Source organism: Herpailurus yagouaroundi, unplaced genomic scaffold, assembly GCF_014898765.1.
Source record: "Herpailurus yagouaroundi ecotype Mexico unplaced genomic scaffold, PumYag 195, whole genome shotgun sequence".
Classification (NCBI taxonomy): Eukaryota; Metazoa; Chordata; class Mammalia; order Carnivora; family Felidae; genus Herpailurus; species Herpailurus yagouaroundi.
In genome coordinates this window covers 3,711,714-3,738,488 of record NW_024412426.1, presented here as the reverse complement: position 1 = coordinate 3,738,488, position 26,775 = coordinate 3,711,714, and the positions used below count along the sequence as shown (strand labels likewise).

The following is a 26,775-nucleotide window of genomic DNA, read 5'->3' as shown; positions in this document are numbered from 1 at the left end:
TTTTTTTTTTTTAATTTTTTTTTTCAACGTTTATTTATTTTTGGGACAGAGAGAGACAGAGCATGAACGGGGGAGGGCCAGAGAGAGAGGGAGACACAGAATCGGAAACAGGCTCCAGGCTCTGAACCATCAGCCCAGAGCCTGACGTGGGGCTCGAACTCACGGACCGCGAGATCGTGACCTGGCTGAAGTCGGACGCTTAACCGACTGTGCCACCCAGGCACCCCGTATGTACCATTTCTAAAAAAGGAGTCCTTGGGTCCAATGATATGTACATTTAAAATTTTTAGATTTAATGCCACTTACCCACCAGTGAAGTTTACGCCATTTTACCATTCTATCAGCAATGCATGAGAACACCTGTATCCCACACTGTTTTCAGTATTGTATTTTATTAAACTTGTCTAATCTGGTGAAAAAAAGTCTCTTAATTTAAAATTTTCAAATTATGAGTAAGGTTTAACTTCTTATATTTAAAAGCCATTTTATATATAAAAACCATTTTGTATAAATACTATCTGTGAACTACTCATTTTTCTATTGGGTTGTCTATTTATTAGTAAGAACTTTTTGTATATTAAGGTTATTGGGCCTTCATTGACCTTACATGATGGGAATATTTTTTTTTTCCAGGTTTGTCAATTATATTTTTACTTTTTCTTTTCCCATGTTGATCCCTTAGTAGTTTTTATAGTTTTGGTTTTTATTTGTGACAAAAAAGAAACAAGAGTCTAGTTTTATCTTACCCAAATGACTCGCCAGTTGTCCTTGAACTGTTGATTTAAAAGCCCCTCTGATTTGAAATGCCGTTATCGTGGGGCGCCTGGGTGGCGCAGTCGGTTAAGCGTCCGACTTCAGCCAGGTCACGATCTCGCGGTCCGTGAGTTCGAGCCCCGCGTCGGGCTCTGGGCTGATGGCTCAGAGCCTGGAGCCTGTTTCCGATTCTGTGTCTCTCTCTCTCTCTGCCCCTCCCCCGTTCATGCTCTGTCTCTCTCTGTCCCAAAAATAAATAAACGTTGAAATGCCGTTATCGTATATTAAATTCTATGTGTAGTTGAATCCATTTCTGGGACCAGTTCTCTCTGATTGATTTCTCTGTCCATGATATGAAAAACTTTGACTTCTACAGGTTTATTATACATTTTATATTTGGTAGGGCCTATTTTGTCCGTCATTATACTTTATCAGAATTTTTCTGGATATTTTCTGATTTTTATTTTTCCATATGATCTTTAGAAACAGATGATCTAAATCTCCCCATTCCCAAGATTTTGATATTTTTATCTGGGACATACTAAGTTTATTTTATATTTTATAAAGTTTATTAACCCTTTCTGGAATTTTATTTTTTATTTTTCCCCTGGTCTTTAAGTTTTGCCATCTTCTGAACCTTTGCCCTTGTTGGAGAATGGGAATTAGTTGAATTTAGCAGGGAAGTTATTTGACTACTTACAAGACATGTCCCAAGAGTAAATATACAGGATGAGGCAGGAGTCCCTGTAGTATAAGCTTATATTTATAGCTGACTGTGCTGAAAGAAAAGCATCTTCTTTTTCGTAATTCTTCAGATCATCTTAGGCATAGAGTAGATGACCCGAAATGGAGAAGAGACAGCTCATTCACTTGTATAGTAGATAGAATTGCCACATTCTATTTTTTTTTTTTTTAAATATACATACATGAACTAACATACGTATCTCTCAAGTAAGCAGAGTGTGGTAGAGGTTCTGCTTGTGAGGACTAAATAGTACGTAATTTATACACTGGGCTTAATAAAAAATCAGTCATGATGACCTTTTTTTTTTAAATAGACTTTATTCTTCATAATAGGTGTAGATTTACAGAAAAATGGGAAAGACAATACAGAGGATCTCCACACACCCCACATCCAGTTAACCCCTATTATTGGTAATTATCATTAGTATGGCACATTTTTTAAAATTAATAAACTGTTGGTACATTGTTATTATTAATCAAAGTTCATTCCTTATTCTGGTTCCTTTAGTTGTTACTTGGTGTCCTTTTTCTGTTCCAGGAGCCCATCTAGGAAACTACATTATATTTAGCTAACATGTTTCCTTAGGGTCCTCTTGGCTGTGGCATTTTGACCTAAGTTTTTATCATGGGGGGGGGGGGGAGATACAATTTTTCTAAAAGCTAGAACATTTAAAACAACTAGACAATTTTAAAGTATATTGGCATTTCAACTTCTGCGTTCTTTACTCCTCTGTATTTCAGGCACTCTGTGAATGTGCCCTCCAGACTCCTTATGACAGCCTGAAACTTGGGATGTTGTCTGTCCTTTCCACACTGTCAGGGACCATTGCCATCAAACATTACTTCAGCATAGCTTCAGGTAAGGCGAAGACAGGGGAGAGCATATGGACGATGTGGTAATCCCTTTTTTCATGCTGATGGGTCATGTTGCTTCTTCTGTAAAGCCTTAGAATCCAGGACGGTTCCAATCTCATACTCTGTTATATGCTAGTGATTGATTTGAAAAGGATTTCTTAACTAATGTCTGTTGTCATAAAATCTTGCACCTTTGATTATAATTCAAGGATATTGGTTTTCTAGATTTGCCCTGTTTTCAATTATATGTAGGTGAAACAGTATTTTTGCAGATACTTAACATAGCTTGTTTGCTTTTGTATGCCTCTGACTCAAAGTGCCCTTTGGATTTAAGTACATTTCAAAGGCCAAATGGTGGTGATGTTTAAAAGCAAATGTCACATGCCCTCTTTTAGGTATATGTCATCCCTCTGGAAAATGATTAAAATAAAACTTTACCCCAGTTCAATAATGACTTTCTAGTTGCCTATTCCAGATGATTTAACTTCAGAATGCCTTTATTGGGGTGCTTGGGTGGCTCAGTCAGTTAAACATCTGACTTTCATTCAGGTCTTAATCTCATAGTTCGTGGGTTCGAGCCCCCCATCGGGCTTTGTGCGGACAGCTCGGAGCCTGGAGCCTGCTTCGGGTTCTGTCTCTCTCTCTGTCTCTCTCTGTCTCTCTCTCTCTCTCTCTGTCTCCCCCCTCCCCCTCCCCTACTTGTGCTCTGTCTCTGCCTCTGTCTCTCAAAATTAAATAAACATTTAAAAAAATAAAAAAAAAAAAGTTGGGAAGTGGGAGAATACATACTAGTGATGCCGCGGTGACCACGGTCACATCCAGTTTGTAGGATCTGCCGTAGGCAGTGGGCATTTGCTGTGTCATGCGTGGTCCCTTTGGCAGCAGTGTAAGTTGTGACGTTGAGGAATCAGTGCCAGTGGTGGCAATATCTTCACTGAACTCATTCTGTGCATGGTTTGGGCAGTGATCTTGGTTGGTCTCTAGCCTTGCCTGTTTCCTATTTTCTAAGCTTAGTTTTCTAGCCTTTCCAGTAATTCTGTGAGGTATTTCTTTTTAAAAAAGTTTTCTTTTTAATGTTTGTTTATTTTTGAGAGAGTCAGAGATAGAGCGTGACTGGGGGAGGGGTAGAGAGCGAGGGAGACACAGAATTAGAAGCAGGTTCCAAGCTATGAGCTGTCAGCACAGAGCCCGACATGGGGCTCAAACTCACAGACCGTGAGATCATGACCTTGAGCCTCAGTCAGACACCCGACTGACTGAGCCACCCAAGCGCCCCATTCTGTGAGGTATTTCTACAGTTATCCATTGCTACAAAATAAATCACCTCAAAACTTAGTGGCTTAAAACCATCGTGTTTGCTCTGATTCTGTATATCAGCAATTTTGATTGGCTTTTACTCAGAAAACTGCAGTCCTCTGGAACCTGGACCAGACTGGATGGTCTAAAGTAGTCTCATTCACCAGCTGGAGTGTGAAAGGCTTTCAGCAGAGGCACCATGGTTCTCCTGCTTGGGACTCTCAGCAGGCCAGCTTAGCTTTGTTAACATCGTGTCCTCAGGGTCCTCACAGCAGCCAAAAGAAGGCAGGCCACCAGCATAGAAGCACTTCTTCGCGTTTCGCTTGCACATGTTTCTTCATGTCTCAGTAGCCAGGGCAAGTCACACAGCCAAGTCTAAATAAGTGGAGAAATAAACACCTCTTGAGGCAAGGAATTAGAAAATTGCATTGCAAAGGGGCTTGCCTGCAAGGGATGTATTATTACAGCCTTTTTTATCAACAATCACATGCCCATTATGCTTTCCCTAAGTTCTTTTTCTACATGAATCAGCCAGTCTCAGTGTCTCAGCTGACACTTACTATCCTTGACCAACATCCTACCTGAAGAAAGCTGTGGTAAGCAGAGTATTAGTTGTGTCTTATAACTTATAAGTGCCTTCCCATGCAAGGTCTCATTGCTTCTGTACAAGTAGCCTTTCAAGTAAGGCACATGCAGAGGAGTTTATAAGTATTAAAATCGAGGCTTACAGATTTGCAGTGATATGTCCAAAGGCACACATTATAAAGTGCCTTAGCCTGGGCCTGAACCCAAAAGTTCTGACTTAGGGTGCAGTTTTATACTAAATGACCTAGATGTAAAATGACTTTCTTTTTCTTTATTTTTTGAAAGTCATGTATAAGCTTTGTCAGGTTGTAGTATTCAAGCACTTCTTGAGCTTTGCCCTTTTATTGAATGTTGAATTTTATTAAATTGCAGTTTCTATATGGAATTAAGCAAAAGGTTTAAATAACCACATTAGGTAATGCTTATAGGAAATTAAAAGTCAAGGATTTTACAAAATTGGACTATTCCCGTAAGCAATGGTAAATGTTTAAGTATGTTTTCATTGCTTAGATTTTTTCAATGTAAGCAGGATAGTTTGTAAAACAAAATTAAATTTTGCATCTAAATCACTAACGAATGGCTCGTAAGCATGTAAGATGTTCAGTGTCGCACATACCTAAGAAGAATGCCAAACAAAGCCACACTGAAATACTTTACCAGTCCATCAGATTGGCATAGATTCAGAAGTTTGATAGCAGGGGTGTGGGTGAACCACGACTCTCATTCATTGCTCATGGGTTGTGAATTATTAGTCTGCATAGGTGATTTGGAAATACTCATCAAAATTATAAATGAGCCAGAAATTTCACTTCTAGGAATTTATCCTACTAATATAGTCACATATTTGACAAATGACAGATGTACAAGGGTATTCATAGCATCATTATATGTAATAGCAAAATACTATCCATCAGCAGGGGTGTAAGAGCATAAAAAAATCCATCAGTAGGGACCGCATTAAAGAGATAATGTTATACAATGGCAATAGAAGTCAGTGTAATTTATTAAAAAGAATGTATGGCATGGAACAATCTCCATGATACAATGTTTAAAGAAAAAGCAAGATGCAAAACTGTAAAAGGAGAAAGCAATAGCAAAATATGTGCACTTGCAAATTTATAGAGCCTGGAATGATACACAAGGAACTGATAACATTGGGTGCATGAATACTTCTCATTCACTGACTTTATACCTTTTTCTAATATTTGTTGAACTTTTTGAACCAGTTGGATTTATCTTAGCAAATAATTTCTAAGTAAATAAAAAAATTAAATTTAAAAGTAATATTTTCCCTGAAACAGTTAACATAGAAAAATGCCACAAAATACTGTATTTTAAAGGCAGAGTATTGGCCACTATCTACTTATCATGAGTATGTGTGAATTTTTAAATTGTGTTGATGTGCGTAAAGGGAAAAAAATTTATTTAAAGGAAACACTCTAGAAAGCTAATGAAATAATGCCACACTCATTTGTGGGATTTGGGATGATTTTTTGTTTTTTTCTTTGGATTTTTATGGTTTTTTTTGCCAAGTGTCCTATGATGACGCTTCATAGAAAAAAAGGAAAAATGTAAGTTGCAGAACACATTTGTAAATTTATAAATGAGTCTGTTTTGTCCAAATCACACAGGAAAGAAAAAGAATGGAGGAAATACAAGTGCCATAGTTTTGAAAAGCTTTTCAAATATTTTAAAAACACTGAGGCTTTACCTGAGCTAGTATTTTTATGTTAAACTGGGGACCAGTAAGGCGATATATGTCCCACATTGCCTGAGGTAGTCTTGGTTTATGCCAGTTGTAAGTAGTAATGATGTCCCCCTTCAGCCTCAAAAGATATGATCAACCTTGGTAGGAGAGGCAAGGTTGAAGTTGATAGGAATCATGGAAAATAAGCAAGAATGGAAAAAGGAAGGCAGGAACAAGAGACTGCTAAAAAGTTGAAAAGCTTTGATCTTCTTGAAGCTCACTCACTTATACCTGAGAGCTTCTCTACTGTATGTAAAAATATTTGCAACATAAGCCTTACGTTACAGAATTTCAAGTGTGAATTTTAAAGGTCACTGCAATCTACAGCATAGAGCGTCAGGTATAAAGCACAGGGGTAGGACATAAATAACTGATTTTACGTTACAGAACTTCAAGTGTGAATTTTAAAAGTCACTGCAATCTACAGCAGAGAGCATAAGGTATAAAGCACAGGGGTAGGACATAAGTAACAGATTTTATGATCTCAGGGGCAAGATGCTTAAAATCTTTGGGCTTCACTTTCTTCTGTAAAAAGCATTGAATCATGTGATGTCAGAATCCTTTCCAGTTCTAAAATCATGAATTCTGTGTAAACCTTAACTCTATGCCAGCCATTGAGGTAAGAAAAGCAAACTTTAAAAGTTTTGTTTCTCTTTTTCTTTCCTCTCTTAAAGGTCAGGTTTACCTGATTAGAAGCCTGTATTGACATCCTAATTTTAATGAGAACCAGTTGGTTCCCCAGAACCAATCTTTAGTTGTTTTGGCTTTTGCTGTACTCCTTAGTCAGTTTTTATTAATATTTTTGTGGGAAAGTCCTATATTATTTTAGATCCTAATCATTACAGACTATCACATATACCTGTTCTAAGTACCTTGACAAGAGAAGCAGGAATGATTGTTTTTATTGATGATGGAGTAGAAGTAGATGGAGTAGAAATTTTCCTTTGAAAATGAGAAAAATGAACCTAGACGTTGAATTCCTTTTGGACTATATGAGTGAATTAAATCGGTGCTACTTTTCTCTTCTTGTTTAGGAAACGTGGGTTCTTCCCCCAGATCTTCTGACTTGGTCCGATTAGCCCAAGAATGCTGTTACCATAACAACAGGGGCATTGCAGCTCATGGAGTGCGAGTCCTAACTAATATAACTGTCTCCTGTCAAGAAAAAGGTCAGTTTGATCAGGACTGATACTATATATAAACTTTCAAATTGAAGTTTTGGTGGAATTGTGTATGTGTCTTTGGTTTTTTAATCCCTTATTATTTTTAGCACTTGTGCTTTTACCTACTGGTTGCCTCCTGAAGTGTTCTTAGAGCAGGTTTTCTCAAGACTACTTAATCCCATGAAAAATAAAAATATGAAAATGAGGACCTTGGGATTGAGATTGTGAAACTGAAAGGTTTCATGGAGCATTGCCCATTTCCTCTCAGTGCTGAACTTTGCGTGGATGGTGCTGTGGGTAGGAATCGCTTATGACTGCCCTGTGGTGTGACAGTTTGTTCACCTGTACAAAAGCCTGAAAAATTTAGGAAAAAATACTTTAAGTTAACAAGGGGTTTAAGTAACAAATAGTTTCACCTAGGGGCAAATGAGTTAACAGAGTAATATGAATTAAATTGGCATAGAATTTGTCTCTGGGTATTTAAAGTTAAACTGATTTGCATAATTTAAGATATGAATAGAAAATGCTTAGGGGTGCCTGGGTGGCTCAATTGGTTAAGTGGTTGGCAGACTCTTGATTTGGACCCAGGTCGTAATCCCAGGGTTCTGAGATTGAGCCCCACTTGGGGTTCTGTGGACCGTAGAGCCTGGTTAAGGTTCACTCTAGATCTCTCCCCCTTCCCCTCTTCCCTGCTGGAGCTCTTTCTCTCTCTCAGAAAAAAAAAAAAAGGAAAAGAAAAGGAAAAGAAAAGAAAAGAAAAGAAAAGAAAAGAAAGAAAGAAAGAAAGAAAGAAAGAAAGAAAGAAAGAAAAAGAAAATGCTTACATTTTATTATATTCCTAACATCTTTGATCTAAATAAAGGCTTGAATAAGTTCATGCTGGTGTTCAAAACCAGAAATGCATTTTGGATATTTCTTCTGTTACAGTGTTTATTTTGATCTTTATTAAGGATCATAAATAGAAATCTTAGCCCCACAAAACGTCAGCACTGCTCATTCTTAGTACCTATTTTTTTTCTCTAGCATCCTGACCTTCAGTAGTCTTAACACTGTTTGTCAAGCCTTATACTAATTCAGATAACATTTCTTTAAATTGTTCTTTAAATGTTGATTCTTATTTGAATAATTAAACCTGTTTTATTTTTTAAATAGTTATGAGTGTTTTCTACCATGTAACGTAGAAAACTGTGTGTTCTCAAAGCTCATACATATTAACCTAAATATGGTTAACTAATATATTCAGAACTTTCTAGAGCTTCTAGAGAAATTTTAGCCCCATGGCAGTGGAAAGATGCTGTAGTTCTCTATTACATGAGACATCTTAAGGAATTTGTTCTTTGTGGTCTGACTTAAAACATTAATAAGATTATGTGGCATCTTCATTACTTCCTAAAAGGGGTGCAGTTTTCATTAGAAAGTTACCTTGTAGGTGAAAATAGACAAGCATAATCTGTCCAGTTAGGAAAGAAGATTAAAGATTTATGTCTAGTTTGGAAGACATGGTTTGCCGTTCCTAGTATTTTCCTCAGCGAAGCTGGTGACCCTGTTTCAGTTATGCTTTATTTATACCTTTACGGCTTTAGCTCTTGATTTAATGTGGGTATATATATCTTTTTTTAAATATTAGTTTCAGGTGTATGACACAATGATTTGATATTTGCATATATTGTGAAATGATCACCACAGTTAGTCTGTTTAACGTCAGTCACTATATACAGTTATAAAATTTTCTTCTTGTGATGAGAACTTTTAAGATCTACCCTTTTAACAACTTTCAAATATGCAATATAGTGTTATTAACTATACTCACCATGCTATACAATACATCCCATGACTTACTCATCTCATAGCTAGAGGTTTGCACCTTTCAACTCTCTTCTCCCATTTTTACCTGCCACCTGCCTCTGGCAACCACCAGTCTGTTCTTTGTACTTACGAGCTCGGTTTTTGTTTGCTTTTGCTTTTGCTTTTTGCTTGTTCATTTGTTTGTTTTAGATTCCACGTATAAGTGAAATCATATGATCATATGTCTTTTTCTGTCTGACTTATTTCACTTAACATTATGCCTTCAGTATCGATCCATGTTGTCTCAAATGTCAGGTTTTCCTTCTTTTTGTGGCTGAATAATGACCCTTTGTGTATCAATACCACATTTTCTTTATCCATCATCTTATTGGTTGTTTCCATATCTTGGCTGTTATAAATAATGCTGTAATGAACATGAAGGTGCATATGTATTTTTGAGTTATCATTTTTATTTTCTGTGAGTAAATATCCAGAAATGGAATTGCTGGATCATATACTAGTTCTGTTTTCAGTTTTCTGAAAAACCTCCATGCTGCCTTCCAGAGCAGTTGCATCAATATGCATTCTCACCAGCAGTGCACAAGGGTTCCTTTTTCTCCACATCCTCACCAGCTTGTTCTTTCTTGTCTTTTCGACAGCAGCCATTCTAACAGGTGTGAGGCAATCTCTCATGGTCGTTTTGATTTACATTTCCCTGATGATTGGTGATGTTGAGCCTCTTTTCGTGTACTTATTGGCCCTCTGGATGTGTCCTTCAGAAAAATGATTTTTCAGGTCCTCTACCCAGTTTTTAATCGGATAGTTTGTTGTTTGCTGCTGCATATGAGTTCTTTATATATTTTGGATATTAACCCCTTACCACATACATGATTTGCACATATTTTATCCCATTCAGCAGGATGCCTTTTCATTTTGTTAATGGTTTCCTTTGCTGCGCAGAAAGTTTTTAGTTTGATGTAATGTATACATTTTTATAATCATTAGTAAAGTAGTGGAAAGTGGAAGTCTAAAGATAGCCTTTACATTTCATAAGTAATGGCGCATGTACTTTTTCAGGAAGGTTAGCTTTACACATGACAGTGTTTCCTATATCTTCCAGTCCTTAATGTTTTTTCTTCTAAGTGTGTGTGTGTGTGTGTGTGTGTGTGTGTGTGTGTATTTAATCTTCTCCATTTGACCACTGTAAAACTTAGTGTTTTTCCTCTAGACCTTTTGGCACTGGAACAAGATGCTGTCTTTGGCCTGGAATCCCTTTTGGTACTTTGTAGTCAAGATGATAGTCCAGGTGCTCAAGCCACGTTAAAGGTGAAAATATCATTTATTTTAATATAATGCCTGTTTTTATTGCCTCAACTAGGGATTGGCAGTCTCTCTATAAAGGGCCAAATAGTAAATATTTTAAGTTTTGCAGGCTATACACTCTTGTCACAACTACTCAGTTCTACAGTTATAGGACAAAGCAGCCATGGATGGTGTGCATAAGGGGAAGAAAGAAAGTGTGGTGGTACGGCAGTAAAACTTTATTTACAAAACCAGGCAGGTGTTGGCCAAACGGCAGTAGTTTGTCAACTCTGGCTTAAACACACAATTTGCCCTTGATCTTCACTTTCAAAATTATCGCTTTGACCATTGTTATTCCAAAGAATAGACAAAGTAAAAATCCAAACTTTGGCCTATTTTGCCTTCAGTTGACAGTGTTTATTTAGTTGAAGTAAATACATATGAAGGTCCTACCTAGGCAACATAAGGCAAAATTAAATAGGCAGAGCCCCTGTATTTACAGAAGCTTATAATCTGAGGTAACACTGATAAGAGATTTTAAAAGAGATATTTAAAATTTATTATGACACTGGAGATTTTTAAGGCTTTTAAGATGTAAAATGAGCCTACTTTTATTGGAGTGAAATATGAAATACAATTTGTGATGGTACAAAATTAAGAAAGGTGGGGCTAATAGAAGTAAAAGGCTATTAGGCAGATATTAGAGATTATAAGAATGATAGCTTGTCTAAGTTATGATTCAGTTCGAAGTAAGTCATAACTTAGTTTAGAATGTTAAGAAAAGGTATGTCACAGTGATGAACAATAAAGATATTAGTTAAATAAAAATGTGTTTGGCAAATGATTCATCCCCAGAATCCCTTTGGAGCCACAATACATTTACATAAAAGTTTTAAAAAAGAGAGAAAGAAAACAAACCAAATCCTTTTCTTACCAGTTGTAGGTGTCAATAAAACACTGGCCTCAGCACCATGGGACATACATAGATGGTAAAGAAAGGTCTCTATATTAGAGGAGTTCCCCATCTAGAACACACTGACATTTATCTAAGGGACAATAATACCAAACAGAATGCACTAAGTTCCCTGGAGTACGAATCAAAGTGCAATTCTAATGAGAGGACAGAGTTAAGAGTGATTCAGTTGAACTAAGGATGTTAGGGAAGATTTGAACGAGTAGCTGTCTTGTGAGTTAAACCTTGAAAGATGGGGTAGAATTTCAGTATTGAGGAAAGATCATTTGAATCCAAGGGATGACTGTTATAGAAGTTAGGAAAACAGCAATCTACCTCTCATGTTGGAAGATGGTGAATAGCCCCCTGTGGCTACATGACACAATTAGGAGATCTGGAAGATCTGCTCTGTCAAGCAGGTTACCAGACCTGATGCCAAGGAACTTGGTCTTGATTCTCAAGGTAGTTGAGGGGATATTAAAATTTCTAAAGTAATGGACATGCTGTAACATTTGTTGTAGTTATTATTGTTATTCAAATATGTCTGTTATGTGCCATACTTTGTTGACAACTTGTATATATATTTTTTTCTTTACAAAAAACCAATCTAGGGGCGCCTGGGTGGCGCAGTCGATTAAGCGTCCGACTTCAACCAGGTCACGATCTCACGGTCCGTGAGTTCGAGCCCCACGTCGGGCTCTGCGCTGATGGCTCAGAGCCTGGAGCCTGTTTCCGATTCTGTGTCTCCCTCTCTCTCTGCCCCTCGCCCGTTCATGCTCTGTCTCTCTCTGTCCCAAAAATAAATAAACGTTGAAAAAAAAAAACAAAAAACAAAAAAACAAAAACCAATCTAGTGAAATTTGTCCCTCCTTAATGCTCACGAGGAAATTAAGATTCAGAAAGATAAAATAACTTGTTGAAAGATACCTAGCTGATCAAGGGCAGGCGGATCTTCAACTCTGGACCTGTCTGGTTCTGAAGACCTCATTGTGTCTTCCTAACACATACTGAAAGCTACATGGGTGTAGTGCGAAGGTGGGTTAACAGGCCCATGCTTTCAAGAGATGGAAATTAGGAAGAGATTTATGTTGTGGTAGAGAGAATGGGAAGGAGGTGGATATTGAAGATTTGGCGAAAATGGAAATGACTAAATGTAGCAGTCAGTTGGCTACATAAAAATGAGAGGACTTCTGGTTTCTGGTTTTGGTGGCTGGGATATTAGTCGATGCCATTAACTGGACCGAATGGAAGTTCTAAAGCCAATTGATTTTTGGATTTCAGGTGAGAAGTAAGAAAGAAAGAAAATTAGAAGTCTCTTCCCACTTCAGTGTGCCTCAGTGTCATTTAGGACACCTTTTTTGAACTTTAAACTCCTAGTAACCCAAATACTAAAAAAAGTTAATCTATTAAGTTTGGGACAGGTGGGGTTCGGAAATCTGTATTTTTGTTAGCATCCTGGATGATGCTGGTATAGGGAAGTTTACAAGCCATACTTCAGAAGCAGTTTTTGAAAAGTAACGAAAGTGCAGCATGGTGATATCCCATTTGGCATGTATATGGCCTCTTCCTTGTTGTGATTTTCATCTCAAGTCTTTTTTTTAAATAGGCCTACCTTGAAATGAGTGGTTAATATACAGTCCCGACTTACTCTCATTTAAACATGGCTCACTTTCAGATTCTGATAATAAGATTCAGTATGCCGTGTGTTTCTTAGGCAGGAAAATGTTATGCCCACAGAAAACCTTTTCCTTGATATTTCCTGATCACTTGTACGAAGTTCTTTTCTTTAAAGCTTCAGTTAATACCTTCAGCATGTAACTGGTCCATCTTTTATTCAATGTGCAGATTGCTCTGAATTGTATGGTGAAGCTAGCCAAGGGCAGGCCTCATCTTAGCCAGTCAGTGGTTGAGACCTTGTTGACCCAGCTGCACAGTGCTCAGGATGCCGCGCGGATCCTGATGTGCCATTGCCTGGCGGCCATTGCCATGCAGCTGCCAGTGCTGGGCGACGGAATGCTCGGGGACCTCATGGAGCTCTACAAGGTGATCGGACGGTCAGCCACAGACAAGCAGCAGGAACTTCTGGTAAAGAGCCACCTTTTGAACCTGCTGGGGGTGAATAGATCTGGTGTAGTGGGAATTACTTTAGGAAGTCAACGTTACTGTTTGACTCTACTTAGATTAATTATGTAAGACCAAGAATCTGCTGAAGTCAGAACAGAATTGGAACTGTGAGCTTTTGACTATTTCCACTTTTGATTTACAAAGCTTTGTTTAGTTCAAATCTAAAACTGCATTCTTCCCAAGCCCTGTCAAGTTGCTTAGTGTAGCCAAGCCTCCAGTCTGATATTTTTGTTTTATTACAAAGTGAAAATAATTTTTTTTTCCTTTCTAATGCAAAGCAGTAATGAACTAAACCCTATTTTGTACTTTCAAAAATGTAAGTTAAAGACGTAATGATAACAGTGACCATAAATTAGCTCAAATTCCTCTTTTCCAATTCAGGACCTCTGTAGCTGTTTAGAATCCTGTTTAGGTTTCAGTATAGTCCTGGGGTTGGGAAAGGTGCATGCTTAGAAACAGAAGACAGGGAAGCTATATAATAACGTGTAGTTGGAAGTTCTCCAGGGCTGAGAGTAGGCTTCGCTCTAAATAAGCATAAATGAGATGTAAGCCTTAAGTTGGCCGCTTCATATTGTGGTCATCTGAATTTAGGGCTTGGAGAAAAGTGTAATGAGATTTCTTACTCAAGCTCATTTTATATTTAATCCTCCGGAGAGAATTGTGTAAAAGATTACCCCCATTTCATTCCTACCAGGAAAAGTTACCCTTGATGACCAAGTGGCAGTAGCCATGGGAATGACATCATACAGTTATCCCAGCTTATGCGGACCTTTGTATATATCAGCTTCAGAATACTAAGACACAGTTAGCCAAGTTTATTTTGTATTGAAGCAGCATTTTCAACTAATGTTCTTTGTCCCTTTTTTGTTAGTACTACTGTGAGACAGTTTTACATTATGAAACATAATATTAAAGCATAAGGAATAATATGAAAACATTTGCATCCATCACCTAGCTTAAGAAAAAAAATCTTACCAGTACAGTTGAATTGTACTTCCCTATGTACCTCCCTAATAGTATCTTCTTCCTTCTCCCAGAGCTAACCGCTGTCCTGCATTTGGTGTTCATCGTTCCCATGCATGTTATACATTTACTGCCTTGGTACATATCCTAAGTAATAAACAATATTCTTTTGATATTTTTAACTTTATATAAAGGTTATTTTGCTACATGAAATCTTTTGCATGTTGTCTCTTTGCCTGTTTGGTGGGAGCCATCTAATAGATAAGGCTATCTCTGGTTTACCCCTTTCACTACTATATGGTATTTCACTGTGTGATATCATAATCTCCTTATCCGTATTTATGGGCATTGTTTCTGATTATTTGCTATTACAAACAATACTCTGAGCAATGGGATAAATTGCTTAATGACTTTGAAGTGGAAAATTAATAAATGTCAAAGGAAAACAAATTTTGTTCTTTTTTGATGGGTTCTAATTTTTCTCCCTTTTGGTTAAAGTTATCTATGACATTGGATAGAATTACATGTTTTCTTCCTTATTTTTCTTCTTTCTCAACGTTAGGTGAGTTTGGCCACTGTGATATTTGTAGCAAGTCAGAAAGCACTATCCACTGAAGTAAAGGCAGTAATTAAGCAGCAGCTCGAAAGTGTCTCCAATGGATGGACTGTTTACCGAATTGCCAGACAGGCATCCAGAATGGTACGTGTTATCCTTCTGTGTGAACTGGGTTGGTGAAAGTGACAGGTTACAAACCTTTGATTGTGTGATTGTCACCCCTAGTCAAGATGGAAAGTAAATATGGAAGTATGTTTTAGTCACGGGATTGAAAGATGATAATGGAAAGGACCTAGTTTATAACTTTTCTCGTGTGTTGTTATGGGGAAAGTTCCACGGGAATTCCAAAAATATGAACTCTTTTTGGCTGAAGAGTTTCAGCCACTTCATTTTGCCCTGTATTCTCATAACCACAGCTGCCTCCCACCCACCACTTCCATCCTCCATCATCAGTACACCAGATCTTTCTTCCTTCTCTCTCTCCAACCTTGTCATTCTTATTTGGAGATAGGGGCACGTTTTAGTAGGCTGTTCCCTTCTCAGCCATGTGAAAAGCCTAACAATTTTTATTTTGTTTGAGAGAAATACAGAGCTTGGACAGTATAGAAATCCTTTGGGGATAAGACCAGAGAGCAAGTTTGAGAAGTGTTATTCTAGATAGTGTAACACATGTTCTCATTTTACAGTGTTTCTCAAATGTGGGGAGGAGCTCTATCGAGAGAACAATTCTTTGTTATAGTCAATACCCCCAAGCATCCAGGCACTGCAGGATACCGAGCTCACGTTCCCCCCAACAGCTCCCCTTCCTCGGTCATTTCGAGAGGCATTCGCGGTGCTGATAATAATCACTTCAGGGAACTTACTGGAGTTCACATCCCACCTCCCCACTGCACTAACTAGCTCATACAGAATGACATACAGTAGATGTTCATACTTTCTATAGTTTGAACTAAAATTCTAGATGTGAGTTATAGTTCATTCCATTTATTTTCTCTTTGGAACTGTTTTAGAAAAGAACTTCAGGCATTCTGTTATATAAAAGCAGCTCAGCATATTTTCTCTGAAGAAATACTTAGACTGAGTCTCAAAGAATTATATAATGTGAAGAATGATTGTTAAAACTTATCCAAGGTTTGAGTTTGTCTTTTAGCTGCCTCACTACCTAATTCAAATGTAAGAATCTCATCATGTGCACCCCCCCCCCCCCATTTTTAGGGTAACCATGACATGGCCAGAGAGCTTTATCAGAGTTTGCTGACTCAGGTTGCCTCAGAACATTTCTACTTCTGGCTGAATAGTCTGAAGGAGTTCTCACATGCAGAACAGTGCCTCACCGGGTTGCAAGAGGAGAACTATAGTTCAGCACTTTCTTGCATTGCTGAGTCTTTAAAATTCTACCACAAAGGGATTGCTTCCTTAACAGTAAGTACTCTTAATTCTCCTTTGGTGGTGATAACTTGATTCGTGTGAGAATGGTCTCCCTTTTCTTTTTGGGTTATTCTGTTCTAACTACCTTGAAAAATCTGCTGATAAATAGATTTAGCAATATTAAAACAATAAATAGGACATGGTAGTAAATCCTTAACCCCTCCCCCACTTTTTAATATTCATAAGTTGATGGAAGTTTATCATTTTGTTTTTGTCAAGTACTAGGTACCACAGAGAAGAAGGATTACTGAATCCATGCAGAAAGGACACATGGAGATAGGTATTTCCTCTCTAGACTCCTAGTAATAAGACGTACTGGCTCAGTACCAACCATCACATGTAACTCCCTGCCCCCTATTTCATGCCTGGAAGCTGCTCACTAAGAAACTAGAGTTTCTTACTTTGTAGACAAAGAAGGAATTATCAAGGATGCTAGCGTCCCATTTTTTACCCCTTTGTGATATCCTCCTATTCAAATTAATAGTCAGCCAGCTACTGTTTTTTGTTTTCTCTGCCAGGAGAGTAAAGGGGTTGCAGGAAGGGCAGACCATTAACATTTCTTATGTTTCCTTGAAATGAGTCGTATTCCAAAGTAAGAACCTATATCCAAGAGGAGCGTGTTCTGTATTAATGCAAAGATTTTTTTTTCCCCTCAAGAGTAAAGAGTTTATATAATCAAAATTAGACAATTTGTAAGTATTGTCACCCAACTTTTAAGATTGTATATATTTACATGGAACCATAAAACTTTTGGTACCTGTTTACATATGTTTATCACATAATCTAAACTATTCTTAATGGTGGGCCATCCCAAAAGAGATGCTCCGAAGTAGAATAAAGAGTAAACAGATGTCACAAAAGAGACAGAATATTCAGACTCCTGTGGTACATATCTTTTGAAGTATAATTTCTTTTTTAGCTAGGATTAATCAGCAGCTGTTTTAAAAACGGGAATACACAAATGGCTTCTCTCTAGCTCATGGTGCTCCCAGTAGCAGGGACTACTGTGATTCTTTCCTCTTGATTATTCCAGGAAAAGAGTGTTGTTACCTGTATCAGGCTAATAAATGCCTCAGAAAATCAAAAGGTATGGTTATTGGTTGCGATCAGTAAAATTATTTCATTTTCTAGTTCACGTGCAGCTTGTTTATTCAGCACAGAAAATGGTTCCATCCGTGAAAGAAGCTCAGAGAACAGTGAAGCAGACAGAATTAATATTATGAAAATCCTGTTGAATATTTAATAGTCTTCTAATGATTTGTGTGGTATGTGTATTTAATGAGGCTTGGCAGTAATTAAGGATTGAATTCTGACATAGAAAGAGAGTACTCAGTTGACAGACAGAAAGCCCCTGTCTTCATCTCCGCTCTGCCGTTAATATATTATGACCTAAGGCAGGTTATTGGGCCTCACATCATCTCCTTTTGAAATGGAGTTCTTTTATTCAACAGACCATAAGCACTTACTATGTGCCAGACGCTGCTTTGAGGTTAAAAAAAAAAAAAAAATCAGGAAATGATTCTCTTCTTGATAACAGGTTAGAGAAGAAGGCAGTATGATCCTTACAGTCATTTGGAACTTTGCACATTTCTGATTGTACTATACCATCAGGGTTTTTGTAAAGATTTTATTTTTATCATTCATTGGGCAAGTGTGGATTTGATACTAGATTTGCATCTTTGTAACTGAGAAGATATGAGCACAGATGCCCTTCTACTCCTGCCATGTGAATGAGCTGATGTGAGATTGTACAGCTCTGTGAATTACCTCCTTCAGCCAAACTAAACAAGAGAAGCTCAACATTCTGTGCTTACGGGGACCCTACAGTGACGCTGGGTAGCTAATTTCCCAACACAGTGATTAATGATACAGTTATCGTGCTACTTAAGAATAAAAATTGTAAAAAGTATTTTAGTTTTCTGTGCTGTGTAACAAATCACCACAAATTTAGTGACTTAAGACAACACTCATTTATTATTTCACTGTGTCCATGAGCCAGAAGTCCAGCATGGCTTAGCTGGGTCCTCGGCTCATATTGACCTGGTTGCAGTCATAGTGTCTGCCAGGGCCAGTCTTGTCTGAGGCTCAAGGAAGCGCAGGGTCCTCTTCAGAACTCACGTTTGCAGAATTCATTTCCTCACAGCTGTAGAATCTGGAAGCTTCAAGTCCAGCAGGAAGATCTCTCACCTTCAAGACTGTCTTTTAATGGGCTCACCTGATTAGGGGAGCTCCATCCAGAATATACAAATCTCTCTTTTGATTGATACAGAGTCACTTCATTAAGGATCTAAATTACATCCCCCCAGTTCATCACCTTTGTCATATTGCACTAGTTAGAAACAAGTAACAGGTTTCATTCACACTCAGAGATTACTGAAGATGTGGATACCAAGGGATATGAACCAGAGGAACCATCTTAGCATTCTGCCTATGATGGTGGATTGTTAACTTTATCTATTTTAAAAGAGTGAATATGTATAACATCTCCATATGCATTGTAGAGGGTATATAAAAGTGTAACAAATATCCAAGTATACCTGTCATCTTCAGGAAATGGGACATTACCATAGCTTCTAAAATTCATGCATATTCCTCCATGTTTGCAGACCATTTCCTACCCTACAAAGGTAACCACCATCCTGCATCTTGTGTGTACTGTTCCCTCGCCCTTCTTTATAATTTTAATGCGCTTTTTTGTAATTCTAGACAAGGTACCATTTTATGTTGTTTTTGAATTTTATATAAAAAGAAATCCTACATATTTGTATTCAACTTGCTTTATCTAAATTATGTTCTTTTTTTTTTTTTAAAAGTTTTATTGATTTTGAGAGAGAGAGAGTGTGCGAGGGACAGCGTGCATGAGGGGAGGGGCAGAGTGAGAGGTTGAGAGAAGCCCAAGCAGGCTTCGCGCTGTCAGCACAGAGCCTGGCTCGGGCCTTGATCCCAGGTACCATGAGATCGTGACCTGAGCTGAAATCAAGAGCTGGACGCTCAACCGACTGAGCCACCCAGGCTCCCCCATCTAAATGATGTTCTTAAGATTTATTCATCTTGTTGTGTGAAGCTCTAGGTCAGTTTTACTGCTGTATATTCTTATATCATATGAATATTTGCCCCTCCTAGTGTTGATAGAAATTTTCATTTTTCCAGTTTTTTGCTAGTATAACAGTACTGCTGTGAACATGCTTGTACATGTCTTTCGATACACCTATGGAAAGCTTTCTCTAGGACAGTCATTCTCAGTTGGGGATGATTTCATCCTTCCAGAGGACATTTGGCAATGTCTAGAGACATTTTTGGTCATCGTGATTTGTCATGGTATTACTGGCATTTATAGCGAGCACAGGCCAGAGATGCTGCTAAACATCCAACAATCCACAGGACAAGTCCCCTCAACAAAGAATTACTTGGTTCAAAATGTGGCTGGTACGCTGAGGTTGAAAACCCTCTTCTGGGGCAGTAGGCCTCAATCGAAGCGGTGTATCTGTCCCCTGCTCCAAAGTGTGTGGGGATGTTTCTCTTTGTCATAGGGTAAGGGGGACTGCTACTGGCTTTAATCCTGAAATGCCCAGGACACTCCTGCCTCTGCTAAGAAATACTGCTCTGATATATTTCCTAGGAGGATAATGGCAAGGTTATGTGTACCTTCAACTGACTAATACCAGGAGCCTCTCTACAGTGGTTTACAAACTTCTAGTCCTCCCAGCAGGGTATAAGAGTTCTGTTGCTCTGCATTGTTCTCCTGACTTGGTATATTCTAGAAGTTCTGATTGACATTTCTCAAGTCATTAATTCAGTTAAACATTTTACTTACTTATTTTCTTATTTATTAGGTATAAATGACATGTAACATACTGGTTTCAGGTATATAACACAATGATTCAATATTTGTATATATTGTAAGATGATCACTACAGTAAGTGTAGTTAGTTAATATCCATCATCAGCATACATAGTTGTAAAACTTTTTCTCGTGCTGACAACTTAAGATCTACTCTCTTAGCACCTTTGAAACATGCAATACAGTATTATTAACTATACTCACCATACTATACACAATATCCCCGTGATTTATTTATTTTATACCTGGGAGTTTATACTTTTGACCCCCTTCACCCATTTCACCCACCTACCTACCACCCCACCTCCCCACCCCTGGCAACCACAAATCTATTCCCTGTATTTATGAGCTTGGGGTTTTTTTTGTTTGTTTTTTGTTTTGTATTCCACATATAAATGAGATCATACAACATTGGTCTTTGTCTGACTTATTTCACTTAGCATAATGCCCTCATGGTCCATCGGTGTTATTGCAGATGGCAAAATTTCACTTTTTTATGACTGAATAATATTCCATTATATATATGCACCACATTTCCTGTATCCATTCATCTGTTGATGGACGTTTGGGTTGTTGCCATATCTATTGTAAATAATGCTGTAATGAACATGGGGTGCATATATGAGATAATGTTTTTGTTTTCTTCAGATGAATACCCAGATGTGGAATTGCTGGATTATATGGTAGTTCTGTTTTTAGTTTTTTGAGAAACCTCCCATACCGTTTTCCATAGTGGCTAACACCAGTTTACATTCCCACTAACAGTATATCAGAGTTTCCTTCTCTCCACATCCTTGATAGTATTTATTTCTTACCTTTTTGATGATGGTTATTCTAACAGATATGAAGTGATATCTTGTGGTTTTGATTTGCATTTCCCTGATGATTAGTGATGATGAACATCTTTTCATGTACCTCTTGGCCATCTTTATGTCTTCTTTGGAAAAATGTCTAGTCAGATCTACTAATTTTGTAATCAGATTGTTGTTTGTTTTGTTTTGTTATTGGGTTAATAAGAGTTCTTTATATATTTTGGATATTAGCCCCTTGTCAGATATAGGATTTGCAAATCTTTTCTCCCATTCAGTAGTTGCCTTTTTATTTTCTTGAAACAATTGAACATTTGTTTCATATTTGGCCACTTGTATTTTGTGTGTGTGTGTGTGTGTGCGTGCGCGCTCGCGCGTGCGTGTGTCTGTGAGAGAGAGAGAGAGAGAGAGAGAGAGAGAGAGAGAGAGAGAAAAGATGTTTCACAGAAGTGAAAGTTGAAGTTTTTTGTTCATTTTCCTAGCAGGCTGGTTATCTTATTGATTTGTCAGAGTTCCTTATATGTTCTGGATACTAGTTTTTTTATAGGTGATATGAGTTGCAAATATCTTATTTTGTAGCTTTTACTCCCCACTTTCTATCTTTTGATGAACAGTAGTTCTTAGTAGTCTAAGACTTAATGGTCTAAGTTATTGGTCTTTCTTCCTTTATGGTTTTTGTTTTAAAATTTTTTTCCCCAGTTCATGCTTCCTTTACCTTTGTAGCTTGTTTTGCTCAGCTTTATGTTTATTCATTCATTTTATTGTTTTTACATATTGTGGTAATTCATTCATTTTCATTGCTCTGTGATATTCTTTTGGTGACTGTTAAAGCAATTTGTTTATCTTTGATATCACTGGGGAACATTTGGGTTATTTCCAGTTTGGGACTGTTAAGAGTAATTTGATATGAATATTCTAATGTACATCTTTTGGTAGATGTGTGCATTTCTTCTGAATGGTAGTGCTGTGTCATAAGATATACTGAGATTCAGCTTTAATAAATACCACCAAAAGTTTCCCATGGTGGTTTCCAGCTCAGACTCTTACCAGTATAAATGTTTTTTTGGGGTTCATAGTGTTTCTTGAATTTATGGCTTGATGACTTTGATCATTTTCAAACATTTGGCCATTGTCTCTTTAGCTATAGCTTCTGTCCCTTTCTCTTTCATTTAGGACTCCAGATACCTACAATAACTCTTTTCACCATGTTACATTTTTCTCTTACATTCTCTTCTGCATTTTCCATCTTTTTATCTCTCTATTCTTAGCTCTATGTATGTTCTTCTGACCTATCTTCCAATTCAGTGATTCTTACATTGTGTCTGATCTGCTGTCAGACCTATTCATTAGGTCCTTAATTTCATTTGTTGTGTTTTTTTTTTCAGTTCCAGAATTTCCATTTGGCTATTTTATATTTTCCAGTTCTCTGCCAGGACTCTGTCTTGCCATTTACTTTCTTTTAACTAATTCATGTCTGATGTTCTGTTTTCTGGATCCATTGTGGCTTGTGTCTTAGACTGATTTTTCTACCTCTTGGTTTGGAGAATTTTGTCTTTTTTGTATGCTAGGTAATTTTTTATTTGGTTTTGGACACTGTGGATGAAAAAGTATCCGATTACATCATCCAGAGCCTTACATCTCTTTCTTTGCCCTTGGCAGGCAGTTAGGGTAAGATCACCTTAATCCAACCAAGGACTGAACTGATTCAAAGCTAGGCTTCGGTCCTGGAGAGAGCCAGTACATTTTTGGGTTCTCCTGACTCCTGGGGCGTAGCCCTTTGAGGTTATAGCCAAAAGCCTGAAATGTTCTTCCCAGCACCCCCTTGGTCCTAGGAGATTGCCAGCAATTCTGCTCAGCTTCTCAGACTCTCAGGAGCAGCTTGCAAGTTAGCAAATATCTCAAGGGAGAAAATGTTACCAAATGTTAGTCTCACCTCCTTGCACTTTCCATCTCTCCATGATTTTTTACTTCAAAATCCTTTTTTGCCTTAAGCTCTTCAGTGCTTTCAAATAGATGTTCTTAATATTGTATTCAGTCTTCACTGCTGTTGTTAGCAGGAGGCCTGGTCTGAAACGGTCTAGGCCATGATTGCTTTATGCTTGGCTTATTCTTTCAAAATCTGAGCTTATAGTAAGCAAAATAAGCCAGACACAAAAAGACACATGATACGTGATTCCACTTGTACGAGATATGTAAAGAAGTCGGATTTATAGGAACAAAAGTACAATGGTGGTTGCCAGGTCCAAAGTTTGCATTATGGCTTACACATACACACACACACCCTGGTTTGTTTTTTTTTTTTTTTCAACGTTTATTTATTTTTGGGACAGAGAGAGACAGAGCATGAATGGGGGAGGGGTAGAGAGAGAGGGAGACACAGAATTGGAAACAGGCTCCAGGCTCTGAGCCATCAGCCCAGAGCCTGACACGGGGCTCGAACTCCCGGACCGCGAGATCGTGACCTGGCTGAAGTCGGACGCTAACCGACTGCGCCACCCAGGCGCCCCCACACACCCTGTTTTTTAACTGGGCTCATCAGATAGCTTTCTTTTAAGCCATGTTGGTTTCTTTAGGTAGCTCCATTTAGAAAATTGGGTGGGGGGGGCACCTGGGTGGCTCAGTCAGTTAAGCATCTGACTTTGGCTCAGGTCATGATCTCACAGTTCATGGGTTCAAGCCCTGCATAGGGCTCTGTGCTGGAGCCTGGAACCTGCTTTGAATTCTGTGTCTCCCTCTCTGCCTCTCCCCGACTCATGCTCTGTCTCTCTCTGCCTCTCTGTCTCTCAAAGGAAATAAACTTTAAAAATAAAAAAAGAAAATTGGGTAAATACTACAAGTCAACAGTTAAGTAGTGTTATTTGCATACCTAACAAAGATTTAACTGTAAATGTTTAGGGGAAAAGAAAGAAGGAAGGGAAAAAAAGCAAGGAAGGAGAAAAATAGTTATTTAACGGGGAAGTAAAATAGCAATCCAAATAGTGGGGATAGCTCTTCCCAATTAGCTGATGCCTCAGAGTAAGCCTTAGGGAGAGCTCTGAGTCTGTTGTTCCTTCATTGGCATGTGTTGAATTCACTGAATATCATTCCTCCTTGAGGAAGTTGCAAGGGTAATATTAGTTACATATAATTTTTGCTTTACCTGTTAACCTTAGATTCCCAACTTCTGTTTAAGCTTTAGTTTCAATACAAAGAAAAGTAAATAATATTCTTTATATTCCTTATTAGCATTATGCATACTGCTATAAATCTAAGTTTTATTTCTTACACAGTTTCTGTCTTTCATGGGTGATCTTATCGTAAAGCCTCTGACCTCTATGACATATCTATCTTTTCTGTGTTCTTCTGAACATGTGTTATATCTAGCATTGCTTTCCTTCAGTTTAACACAATCCAAGATGCACAGTTACTTTCAAGGTGACCATCTTACATCATCAATAAAATATTCAAAAATAAATCCAGAATTGCGGTAAATCTCCCTCATTGTAACTACATCTTGCTTCTCTTTCAGTTTTATAATGCATGTTGGCACAAGATTGCCAGTGTTTTTTGTCTGGTCAGATGGTCTGTATTTATATAAAAGTATCATATACACCTACTTGTATTCCTGACCATTGTAAAGTTACTGACAAGCAGTAAGTTAAAAATAGCAGGTAGTAGTTTAAGGAGCAGAGGAGGTCTTATAAGAGCAAATTAAATCTCTAAGGAATTAAAAACAATTGAACTGATCTGTTTAATCTCCTAATCTATGCTGTGTCATGATTAGAACAGACATCCCAAAAGCATGAAAACCACAGAATTCACTATATTGAGTACAATTATTACCTCTAACTACTATAGCTCTATTTATATGTAGCTTTTAAATATCATCAAGGACCTTGGAATTTAAGAAGGATACTAGAGCAGGTGTGTGTTCTAGGGAGTGGCTAAGTCCTAGAGTAAAATATGAATACTACCAAATAACAAAACTTACTATTTGACATTAAAAGTAGAGAGAAGTACACTAAGGTCAATATGTGATACTTGGCTAGATGGTAATATTGTACCTGACTTCCCTAAGTCAAATGCGTTGCTCTCCTGCTGAAAGGATAGTATTAAGTAAGGTAGTATCTAAGGAGCAAACAGCATCAGCATGTTTTAAGCTAGTCATATCAGAGGAAAATTATTTTCACTATGCCTCCATTTATTGTTAATTTAGCACATTTTTGGTATGCCTTGTGTTGAAAGCACCATGCTCGGTTCTCTGCTAGAGTAGTTGCTGAGTAGTTAAAAGTTGTCCTGGTTCGTTGCCAGTGAGTCTCTGGCTTGACTTAACATTTTTTGCCCCCTCTACATAGCAAATGTTGCTTTTACTATCCAGGACCCTAGATAAGTACCCTGATACTTCTCCATCTTCGTTGAAACTTATTTGTGTGTTTTGAACTGTTCTTCCTTCCATTAGCCTCTCTGTGCATTCTAAACATGTCTACTCAGAAATTCTTTTTAGTATTAATCTGGGCTCACAGTGGGAAAATGCAGCTATGAGACAACATGTTTTTTTAACAGTGACTGTCTAGCACCATGTTTCTTCTGCCCTTATCTTTCTTTCCTCCTTCACTTCCCAACTTTTAAAAATCCTATTCATGATTCCAGTGATGAGAATTTCAGGTTAGAAAGGTAGGAAGGTGGTGGGGTGCCTGGGGTGGCTCAGTTGGTTAAGCCTCTGACTTTGGCTCAGGTCATGATCTCACGGTTCGTGGGTTCGAGCCCCACGTCGGGCTCTGTGCTGACAACATGGAACCTGCTTGGAATTCTGTGTCTCCTTCTCTCTTTACCCCTCCCCTGCTTCCGCTCCATTTGTCAAAAATAAATAAACGTTAAAAAAATTTTTTTTTTAATTTTTTTTTAACATTTATTTATTTTTGAGACAGAGAGAGACAGAGCATGAATGGGAGAGAGTCAGAGAGAGAGGGAGACACAGAATCTGAAACAGGCTCCAGGCTCTGAGCTGTCAGCACAGAGCCCGACGTGGGGCTCGAACCCACGGACCGCGATATCATGACCTGAGTCGAAGTCCGACGCCCAACCGACTGAGCCGCCCAGGCGCCCCTAAAAAAAATCTTTTTTTTTAAAGAAAGTAAGGTGGTGGTAAGGGGGTTTTGGAAGAATGATAATGTCCTTGAAGTGTCCCTCAAATGATAACCTACTGGTGATGATCGAACCAACCCACATGCTGTAGACTGTGAATGTAGGAAGTAAAGAACCTGAATGCTGATGAAACATACAGTTTTTCAGAGCTGATGCTAAGTATGCTAAGTTTTTCTTTCTAATATTACATCATTCCTCTTATGATGTAGGTGTTTGTTTATCCATCAGTGTTAGAGCTACTGCTCTTATGCACAAACGGTGCCGAATACTTTTTGTCTGGCCCCATCTTGCTCTTACGTTTATTTTGTCTTATATATATCTTTTTCCCCCCAGGCTGCCAGTACACCACTGAATCCTTTAAGTTTTCAGTGTGAATTTGTAAAACTCAGGATTGACCTTCTACAAGCCTTCTCTCAACTTATCTGTACTTGCAATAGCCTAAAGACAAGCCCTCCACCTGCAATTGCCACAACCATTGCCATGACCTTAGGGAATGACCTTCAGAGGTGTGGTCGCATCTCCAATCAGGTGTGTCTTAACTTTATTTTCAGTGCAGTGTTTATTTATACTTTAGAGGTTTTTGAGGTTAGTTGTGAGATGAAAAATTTTGAAATCAGCGGTTTGACTAAAAGACATTAACTATCAAATGCTTATTAACTCATCTGTCTTGCCAAAAATAGGCTGACATTTTTTTAGTGGCAAAATGATTGAAGACGTCTCACTAGGTGCTGCATGTTTATAACTGTAT

At 38.0% G+C, this 26,775-nt stretch overlaps 1 protein-coding gene across 1 annotated transcript in view; it reads left to right on the top strand.

Moving 5' to 3' along the window:
• INTS7 (integrator complex subunit 7) overlaps positions 1-26,775 on the top strand; it is a 95,634-nt gene that overhangs the window by 50,308 nt on the left and 18,551 nt on the right. The window contains exons 8-14 of the mRNA XM_040446391.1: positions 2,239-2,356; positions 7,015-7,149; positions 10,157-10,254; positions 13,028-13,267; positions 14,832-14,969; positions 16,041-16,247; positions 26,361-26,555. Of these exons, the coding sequence (XP_040302325.1) occupies positions 2,239-2,356; positions 7,015-7,149; positions 10,157-10,254; positions 13,028-13,267; positions 14,832-14,969; positions 16,041-16,247; positions 26,361-26,555 (1,131 nt within the window). The remainder of the gene's footprint in view (positions 1-2,238; positions 2,357-7,014; positions 7,150-10,156; positions 10,255-13,027; positions 13,268-14,831; positions 14,970-16,040; positions 16,248-26,360; positions 26,556-26,775) is intronic.